Source organism: Phalacrocorax carbo (genome assembly GCF_963921805.1).
Source record: "Phalacrocorax carbo chromosome W unlocalized genomic scaffold, bPhaCar2.1 SUPER_W_unloc_14, whole genome shotgun sequence".
In the NCBI taxonomy this organism is placed as follows: domain Eukaryota; kingdom Metazoa; phylum Chordata; class Aves; order Suliformes; family Phalacrocoracidae; genus Phalacrocorax; species Phalacrocorax carbo.
The window spans coordinates 201,939-212,597 of NW_026990248.1; the positions used below are offsets into that span (position 1 = coordinate 201,939).

Sequence of the window (10,659 nt, forward strand, 5' to 3'; positions counted from 1 at the left end):
TATGTGACTGATAGCTTTCACTAAAAAAAAAAAATAAAAGAACACACCCACCCACCCACCCCCCATTCTATAGTCTCTCAATATAAATAAGCAGTATTTTCTTTGAAGTTAAAAGAGGTTCCTGGTAGTTCTTGTGACCTTTTAGAAATGCTTGAGTTTCAGAAAACTCTACATTTGGCCCTTGGTGGAGAAAATAATTTTGTTCTGAAGCTTTATCCTTGTGCTGATAAATTAAGGGTGACTGTAGCTGAGGGGTTACCCCAGATATCAGGACTCTGGTTGTGTTTATGACAGAGCAGATTTAATTTGAACAGATTCTATAAGTTGAGTGGAATGTTTCTGCGGTTAAGTGTGCTCTGATTGGGTTTTGAATAGAAAGAAAATTAGAATAACTCATGAACTGGAGCTGCATGAATTTAGACTTTTTCTGGTTTTTTTTCTTTCAGAGTTATATAAGGGTACTGAAAGCAGATTTCCCCGCCCCCAATTACTTAATAAAATAGAGTAACCTCTTTGTTTATTTCTTCACACTGAATCTTACGAAAACAGAAAAGGATTTTGTGATATCTCCTCACATTTGCTATTCCACTTGTATGGTTTGTCAGAAAAAAACAAATAAATGAATGATTGAGATGAAGGAAAAGTGTACTAGACTCTGAAATTTGTTTCCTCTCAAAGTGATCCAGCTGTTTTGGATGCTGTAGCATGTCACAAAGTCAACCTTTTCATTCATCAGCTCAGGACTGGCGACATTATTGTTGTATTCTCAGCCTTGGTAATGATAAGCTTCTGAATTTTTGTTTTTTGATAGCTAAAAAGCATTTTTTCCAAACCACTGTTTTTATTTTGATAGAAAAACATTTCTTTTTTTCTTTTTTTCTTTTTTTTTTTGCTGGCGGCTAAACTAATAATCGGTACACATAGGCCTTCCCTGCTTTGCTTGGGATGGATGTGGGTAGTGGATTGCAAAACAACATGTTTTTGGAGAGGGACTGGGAGCCATTCCTAGCTCAGCCTTGCTTCTGGATGAGATGAATTTGCCGTGGAAGCAGATAGAATTGTAGAATCATAAAATGGTTTAGGTTGGAAGGTCACCTTTAAGGACACCTTTAAAGGTGTCCTGGTTTCAGTTGGGATAGAGTTAATTTTCTTCGTAGTAGCTAGTATGGGGCTATGTTTTGGATTTGTACTGGAAACAGTGGTGATAATGCGGAGGTGTTTTGGTTGTTGCTAAGAAGCGTTTACACTAGTCAAGGACTTTTTCAGCTCCCCATGCTCTGCTGGGTGCACAAGAAGCTGGGAGGGGACACAGCCAGGACAGCTGACCCCAGCTGACCAACGGGATATTCCATACCATATGACGTCATGCTCAGTAAATAAAGCTGGGGAAGAAGAAGGAAGGGGGGGATGTTCGGAGTGATGGCGTTTGTCTTCCCAAGTAACCATTATGTGTGATGGAGCCCTGCTTTCCTGGAGATGGCTGAACACCTGCCTGCCCATGGGAAGTGGTGAATGAATTCCTTGTTTTGCTTTGCTTCAGCACGCAGCTTTTGCTTTCCCTATTAAACTGTCTTTATCTCAACCCATGAGTTGCCTCACGTTTACTCTTCTGATTCTCTCCCCCATCCCATTGTCGGGGGGAGTGAGCGAGCAGCTGCGTGGTGCTTGGTTGCTGACTGGGGCTAAACCACGACAGTCCTTTTGGCACCCAACGTGGGGCACGAAAGGTTTGAGATAACAACAGATTTGATTGGAATGTGCTAGATGGAATTTATAGCGGTTATTGATATTTAGCTATTAATTGGCAGGCTTCTGTGCTTGCTATGGGGCTTTTCTGCTCTACTCTATATATACACTGTATGCCTTAAAGTCTAGTGCTCATTAGTGGCGCTTTTTGCTTTTGCTGCTTTCTATACCGCTGTACTGCTTATCACCTTACCCTGCCGGGCCTGGGAACATTCTGATAACAGCAATGGCCAGGCGCCTGGGCTGGCAGATGGCCAGGGCCCCGCTGCTGTTTCTGTGCTGTTGTACTGGACAGGCTGGAACTCCAGTGTGAACTCGAGTCAAAGGGACTGTGACCATGATGAGTCCATGTGGGAGCAGGACACCACAAAGCATCTGTGTCTGTGTATAAGCCCATTCCAGAGCAGGTATATCTCAAAGCATCTGTGGCCTTGGTTACGTCTGTGACACAGCAGGTATACCTCTGAGGTAATTGTGGCCCAAGGATAAATCCATCTTGGAGAAGGTACACCTCAAAGTGTCTGTGGCTGTAGATAAGTCCATGCTGCAGCAGGTACACATGAACCGTCAGTGGCTGTGCATGAGGTCATGCTGGAGCACCTCAAAGTGCGTCGCCATGGATAAGCCCAAAACGGAGCAGGCTTACCTCTGGAGGGACTGCAGCCATGGGACAAAGCCATGTTGGAGCAGGCTTTGGAGGGACTACAGCCATGGGCAAGGCTGTGTTGAAGCAGGTTTACTTCTGCAGGGACTGCAGCCATGGGGCAAAGCCATGTTGGAGCAGGTTTACTTCTGGAGGGACTGCAGCCATGGGAAAAGCCATGTTGGAGCAGGCTTTGGAGGGACTAGAGCCATGGGCAAGGCCGTGTTGGAGCCAGTTTACTTCTGGAGGGACTGCAGCTGTGGCTAAGGCCATGCTGGAGCAGATATAGCTCTGAAAGCATTGAGGCCCATGCAGAAGGCCACACTGGAACAGGCGCACCTCAAAGTGACTGTGGCTCTGGATAAGTCTATGCTGCAGCAGGTGTGCCCCTGGAGAGACTGTGGCTCCTGGGTAAGGCTCCACTTGGAGCAGGTACAACCCTAAAGGACTACAGTCTGTGAGTAAGTCTAAACCAGAGCAGGGGCAAGGGGAGGAGTTCATTACAATGTTAAACCTGATGGTCCAAATGGACCAGGGGTGGAGATTGTAATGGATATACCTTTAAATTTTTGTAACCTGGGATTTGAGTTACATGTTATAGGAACTACTGCAGCAGGAACCACCCGAAACAATGGAGGACAAGCCTTTCAAGAAGCAGTGCGAGTGCAGCAGTGACCCAACCTGAGCTGGTTTTGGTGCCCAGTAACTCCACTCAACACACCATCTCTCCTGTCCTGAGTGACCACCAGAACAGATGGAGCCCAAAGCCATGGACTAAATATCTGTGTATTTTATCAAAGGATGGGAAGGGAGGGTGGAGGTTAATGAGGTTGTATTGAATAGTGTGGAACCTGAGTCTGGCCTGATCTAATTATCAGCATTTACACCGGCTAACTTAGTAGTGGGCAAAAGGTCAGGTAACTCACAAAACCTAGAAGTAATTAAAAGGCATTTGATGATTTTAAGGAAGAATATTATTTAAGCAGTACATCTCTTCCTGACCTATAACTTAAAATGTTACGGATTCAAATACTTAAATCATGTGTGAGAAAAAAACACAACAAAACATCTTAACTACACAAGGATGTTCAAGATACTGAAAAGTTGTTGTAATGAAGGAGGAGACATTATATAAGATGGTAGCTACGGTGCCATTCTGTATTTCCTCCATAAAAAACTCCTCAGAGGAGGAGGTAAAATTGCTAATTGCCTCCATGAGGTGGTAGCTGTAGTACAGTAACGGCTTCCACGCAAGACCTAAATAACTGATAACAGTCAAGGCCAGTGTTTTAATAACAAGTCTCCTAGGCAAAATATCTCTAATCACTGCAGAGCACAGCCAACTGACAGAACCAACAGCAAGTTTTAACATGTACTTTACAATCAGCATGGTAAAGACTGGACAAACTAATACTGCGAGCAGATGAATCAATGCTGTGACCAGCAACTGTTATTATCTCAAACCCTTCGTGCCCCACGTTGGGCGCCAAAAAATAGACTGTCGTGGTTTGGCCTCAGCTGGCAACTGAAAACCACGCAGCCGCTCGCTCACCCCCCCGCCACCCCTGTGGGATGGGGAAGAGAATCGGACGAGCAAAAGAACTTGTGGGTTGAGATAAGCACAGTTTAATGATTACAATAAAATGATGATGATAAATGACTATGATAATAATGACAATAATGTTAATATAATAAAAGGGAAAAGGAAGGAAAGGGAAAACAGGAAAAAAAAACGCAGAAACACGAACGATACAACCGCTCACCACCCGCCGACCGACGCTGCCCGTCCCCGAGCCGCGATTGCCACCTCCCTCCCCCGGCCAGTCCCTCCCAGGTAGCATACTGGGCATGACGTTACATGATATGGAATATCCCTTTGGTCAGTTTGAATCAGCTCTCTTAGCTGTGCCCCCTCCCCTCCCGGCTTCTTGTGCACCCAGCAGAGCATGGGAGGCTAGACATGTCCTTGACTAGTATAAGCGCTACCCAGCAACAGCCTAAACATCTGTGTGTTATCTCAACAGGTTTTTTTTTTCCATGCTAATTTCAAAGCACAGCACTATACCAGCTAGAGTGAAGAAAATTAACTCTATCCCAGCTGAAACCATGACACCCCTCCAAACCAAATCCAAACCGAGAAACATTTGCGAAAACATTTCTGCATCAGAGGTAGCATGGTTGTGTGGATTGCAATCCAGGAAATCGTGATTCCAGTTTGCTCTTGACTTAGAGCAAATAACTAGCATGCTCTTTGCTCAGAAACCCTGGCCTAGAGCTACTGCTTCGAAGAGCTTAACTTCAACTGTCTATACACTGTGATGCATGAAACTCTTCTTCCTCATGTTTTACAACAGTTCATGGTATTTACAGCATTTCTAGAAGCACACCTGAGAGAACTGAAGTAATCGAGTGTGCTAAAAATCAGACTGATTTCACAAATTCACAGATTCATCCCATCCAACCCCCCTGCTTGAGCAGGCACACCCAGAACAGGGGCACAGGAACACGTTGGTTGCTGACTGGGGCTAAACCACAGCACCTGATAACCTTGTCCTCAAATTATTTTTGGTTTACTGTGCACTCAGAGAATTGCAAGCGTTTGTTATCACAAATTTATGCACACTTTGATTAACCTCCCTTTCAGAGAGAGGGAAGAGAAACCTTTTAAATCCCACTCAACAGAACTGGGCTGCCAGCATGAATTCCTCTCCATAGCAAAAAGGCCAAATATTGCTTTAATGTTTTTTTTTTTTATATGGATAGATAAATTTTGGGTTTTATTTATGTATATATAAATGATATTTTATATAATTATAACAGTTATTTATATCAACCATAAACATATAAATAAGGCAGAATCATTAAGTACTCGTCATTTTATAGACATATTTCTAATGCACGCATTAAGTGCAAATTTTCTCCAAGTACAAGGGCTTCTCCTATGGGCAATTCGCTGCTATTCCATGCAAATGGGCTCTGCTGCACTTCAAACACAACATAAGACCTAACTTAAAAATGTGAAGTTCAGTTACTGAAATAAGCGGTAATAAAAGTTGGCAACACTTTATCATTCTCCTCCTATTGCAATGTTGGTCTGTTCCAATCATGAGCCACAAGATTCACAATTTCAGGCAACTGCAAAAATCCACACTGTGCCTCAGTTCCCTCCTCTTGTTTATGCAGATGATACCAAAACACATACTCATGGGCATCCATATTTTCTATGCCTCAGATGATCCTATCACAAATGAGAGTACTCAAATTTTCCTTTTTGCCACCAGTCTTTGCTTCTTTGATTCCAGTATTTTTAAATAGCGCTAATCAGGGTACTGATATTAACTAATGCTTTTGAAGCCATATTCTCAGAACTTCATCCCAACATAGAGGGGAAAGGGGGAAGAAGAAATTCAGACTGCCATTGACAGAAGCGACCTTTAATGTTGCTAAGACAGATCAAGGCATCCAATAACTGACTTTTCCAGAACAGCTAAGTGATATAAAATTCTAACTAGTTTAACACACTGCTCCTGTTGACTTGTTGTGACTCAACTCAAACTAAAAATGAACCTGTTTCCTAAGCAAGGCATGAGAACATGAGGAACTGGCTCCTGGGAAAATCCCCCTTTAAAATTATCTGCCTAGCATAAAAAAAAAGCAGAGAAGAGCAAAGGGAAAACTCATTTTTTTCAGGACTTAGTTGCCTAAAACACAAGGCCATTTTCATCTTTCTGTTCCCTCACTTCATTGATCATACACAGCTCAGTTTCCACAGCAAATATCACAACAAGACATATCCCTCGCTGGAGGGATTCAGAGCTACTTCTTGCTACCACTCAAGGGGTCAAATCCAGAATGGTTATGTTCAGTCCAGTATTCAGGAAACAAGGGTCAACTTTACCACAGCAAAACTCATCATCTCTCTATTTAACAAGGCAACAACTGAGCATTTACAATGGAACAGGATGAGGTAGGGGGTGAATTCACTGCCTGAACCACAACTGGACTGACAGCAGACATGCTGGACCCAGCTCTGCAAGGATGCACTTCTCTTCCCGGTCCCAGTTTTCATTATTCCCTCCGTCCCATCACTGAATTACATCTCGACAGCTAAACCTCAGCATCTTCCCCAGCCTCTTCATGCACTTCCTTCTATCCAAATAAATGCCCGCTTGCTCCTTTCCCCAGCCTGCTGCACGTACATGCCAGATAAAGATCCCAGTCTCCTGTTTCTTGTCCCAGACAAAACTAAGAAGGAATAGCTAGCACAGCAAAGTCATCACAGATCTACTGCTTCCCTGCTAGGCCTAAGTTTCACTCCAAACTTGTGAAGCACTGGTACCTGCAGCAGTTCCAACCAGCTTCTCTACCAGAGCCTTCAGGAAAGCATTTAAAGCAACTAAATAAAACTCCAAATATAAGTACAGCTGGAAAACTCAGTGCTACAGTTTGGGAGTGCGCTGGCTGCCACCCATGTTTATAAGAAGACTTGCTCACGCTCATCATAGGGATTGGAAGGGACCTGTGGAGATCATCCCATCCAACCCCCCTGCTTGAGCAGGCACACCCAGAGCAGGGGGCACAGGAACATGTCCAGGCGGGTTTTGAATATCTCCAGGGAAGGGACTCCACAGCCTCTCTGGGCAGCCTGTTCCACTGCTCTGGCACCCTCACAGGAAAGAAGTTTTTCCTCATGTTTAGCTGGAACTTCCTGTGTTCCAACTTGTGCCCATCGCCCCTTGTCCTGTCACTGGGCACCACTGAAAAGAGTCCAGTCCCATCCTCTTGACACCCACCCTTCAGATATTTAAGTATTGATGAGATCCCCCCTCAGTCTTCTCTTCTCCATTTTTTCTAAATGAAATCCTCTTCATTTTGGTAAGGATCACACCAGTTCTGATCCTGAGACTAATGAAGACTGTTACTCTAGCCAGACTTTTCTGTGGCTCATTTATTTTGTTTCAACAGAGGTCACACTGTAGCTTTCAAGTTGTCCTTATTTGAAAGAGCGCTTAGTTTTCTGTTTATACTTGTTTCAACTGCTAAGAATAAGTTTTTTGAACAGCGACATTGTAACAAAGAAAAATGTATCATCACTGCGTAAAAGCATATTGATGCTGTTTATTAATTTTATTTGAAATAGAGATAACTATAAAAATCTTTGAATTTGAGATGTATAAATAGATTTTGAATTTCCAGTACTCTCCAGGTCAGAAAACCTTGATAATTGATGCCTCTTGTAACTTAATGGTATCAGATTGTGAAGCATAGTGGGAAAGTTAAATAGTAACAGTGGGGGAAACACTAAAAGTGCTTAGTAACAATTTTTCTAATGGATTGCAGGATGGTACTCTGTCACAAATGCAGGCTTGTGGATATGGCCAACTACACCAAACTGTCACAAATACAGAATCACAGAATGGCAGGGGTTGGAAGGGACCTCTGGAGATCATCTTGTCCAACCACCCTGCTTGAGCAGGGACACCTAGAGCAGGGGGCACAGGAACACGTCCAGGCGGGTTTTGAATGTCTCCAGGGAAGGAGACTCCAGAGCCTCTCTGGGCAGCCTGTTCCATTGCTCTGTCACCCTCACAGGAAAGAAGGTTTTTCTCATACTGAGGTGGAACTTCCTATGTTCCAGCTTGTGCCCATTGCCCCTTGGCCTGTTGTTGGGCACTAATGAAGAGAGTCCAGTCCCATCATCCTGACACCCACCCTTTAGATATTTATAGGTATTGATGAAATCCCCCCTCAGTCTTCTCTTGTCCACGCTGAACAAACCCAGGTCTCAGCCTTTCCTCATATGGGAGATGCTCCAGCCCCCTGATCATCTTGGTAGCTCTCCACTGGACTTGCTCAAGGAGGTCCACATCCTTCTTAAACTGGGGGGCCCAAAACTGGACACAGCACTCCAAATGTGGTCTCACTAGGGCTGAGTAGAGGGGGAGGATAACCTCTCTCGATCTGCTGGCCACACTCCTTTTAATGCAGCCCAGGACACCATTGGCCTTCTTGGCCACAAGGGCACAGTGCTGGCTCAGGGTCAGTTTGTTGTCCACCAGCACTCCCAGGTCCTTCTCAACAGACCCATTTTCCAGTAGTTCATCCCCCAGCCTGTACTGGTGCATGGGGTTGTTCCTCCCCAGGTGCAGGACCTTGCACTTGATCTTGTTGAATTCCATCAGGTTCTCCTCGGCCCCTCGGTCCAGCTCTCCAGCCTGTCCAGGTCTCGTTGGATGGCACCACAGCCTTCTGGTGTATCAGCCACTCCTCCCAGCATGGCATCATCAGCAAACTTGCTGAGGTTACACTCTATCCCATCATCCAGGTCATTGATGAATATGCTGAACAGGACTTGACCCAGCACAGACCCCTGGGGAACACCACTAGTTACAGGCCTCCATCCAGACTCTGCCCCATTGGTCACGACCCTCTGAGTTCTGTTGTTGAGCCAGTTCTCTATCCCACTCACTCTCCACTCATCCAACCCACAGTTCCTTAGCTTGCCTGTGAGGAGGCTATGGGAGACAGTGTCGAATGCCTTGCTGAAGTCAAGATAGACAACATCCACTGCTTTCCCTTCCTCGACCCAGCCAGTCACACCATCACAGAAGGCTATCAGGTTGGTCAAGCATGCTCTTCCCTTGGTGAATCCATGATGTTGGCTATACCTGATAACCTTCTTTCCCTCTGCATGCCTGGAGATGACCTCCAGGATTAACTGCTCCATCGCCTTTCTATGGATGGAGGTGAGGCTGACTGGGCTATAGTTCCCCAGGTCCTCCTTCTTGCCCTTTTTGAAGACCGGAGTGACATTTGCTTTCCTCCAGTCCTCGGGCACCTCTCCTGTCCTCCACAACCTTTCAAAGATAATGGAGAGTGGCTCGGCAAGAACATCCGCCAGCTCCCTCAGGACTCGTGGGTACATCCCATAGGGGCCCATGGATTTGCAAGGATCCAGTTTGCCTAGGTGATCTCTGACCCAATCCTTCTCAACCCATGGTAAGTCTTCCTTTGTCCCAATTTGTCCTCTCTCCTCTGGGGGCTGAGATGCCTGAGGGCCAGCCTTAGCAGTGAAGACCGAGGCAAAGAAGGCATTCAGTAACTCTGCCTCCTCTGCATCCTGTGTCACCAGGGCCCCTTCTTTGTTCAGCAGTGGGCCCACTCTATCCCCAGTCTTCCTTTTAATGCTGATGTATTTGAAGAAGTCCTTCTCGTTATCTTTGGCATGCATTGCCAGATTTAATTCCAAGTGGGCCTTGGCCTTCCTCATCGCATCTCTGCACACCCTGACAACATTCCTATATTCCTCCCAAGTGGCCAGTCCCTTTTTCCACATATTGTGAACCTCCTTCTTCCATTTTAGTGTCTCTAGAAGCTCTTTGCTCATCCATGCAGGTCTCCTGGCTCCTCTGCCTGACTTCTTCCTCCTGGGGATGCACCAATCTTGAGCGTGGAGAAAGTGGTCCTTGAATACTGACTAGCTCTCTTAGACCCCCATGCCTTCTAGAGCCTTAGCCCATGGGATTCCTCCTAGCAGGTCTTTGAAGAGGCCAAAGTTGGCCCTCTTGAAGTCCAAGGTTGTAACCCGACTCGTTGCTCTGCTTCTACCTCACAGTATCCTGAACATGACCATCTCATGGTCACTGCAGCCAAGGCTACCCCCAACCCTCACATCCTCAACCAGACCTTCCTTGTTTGTTAGGATAAGGTCGAGCAGCACATCTGTCATGGTTTTAGCTGGGATAGAGTTAATTTTCTTCACTGTAGCTGGTATAGTGCTGTGCTTTGGACTTAGTGGCTCCTCCACCACCTGCATCAAAAAGTTGTCCTCAACTACAAAAAGTTGTACACAACCTTGTGTATCCTGCCAACTACACCAAATTGTCGGGAATATGATTTGTTACGCAGCTTTAGTTAGCAATTTAAGATTTATTAATATTTTTGAGCTAGATCACAGTATTAGGTTGTTTAATTCTTAACAGTTTTAGCCAACTTAAAATAGCAGTGTGGTGGAATTTTTTACAGTCAACATAGCGACTTGGTTAAATATTCAAGAATGGCAAAGTTCACTCTATTACTTACATAGAAGTGCACCAAGAAAAATTGAGTTATACTCAAGTTAGAATGATTCAGAGGGATTATGGATGCAGGGAATAAGGAGGACCCTCCCATTGAGTCACAAGGTTCAGAATAGACCCCCTTGCTTTGTAAACTTCTTTCAGAGAGAAGTCTAGGTGCGGTTAGGTCCAATCTTAGTCTGAGACTTGGTC

General features: G+C 45.0%; 1 protein-coding gene across 3 annotated transcripts in view; it reads left to right on the forward strand.

Moving 5' to 3' along the window:
• The window catches only part of LOC135310828 (dymeclin-like), an 89,923-nt gene extending 86,472 nt beyond the window's left edge, over positions 1 to 3,451 (forward strand). For 2 of the 3 annotated variants that reach the window (XM_064439866.1, XM_064439865.1), the window contains one exon: positions 1,267 to 3,451. In XM_064439866.1, coding sequence (XP_064295936.1) covers positions 1,267 to 1,420 — 154 coding nt within the window. In that variant the 3' untranslated portion in view covers positions 1,421 to 3,451. Of the gene's footprint in view, positions 1 to 446 lie in introns of all 3 variants that reach the window. The other variant, XM_064439867.1, reaches the window with a different exon arrangement.
• The last annotated feature ends 7,208 nt before the right edge of the window (positions 3,452 to 10,659 follow it).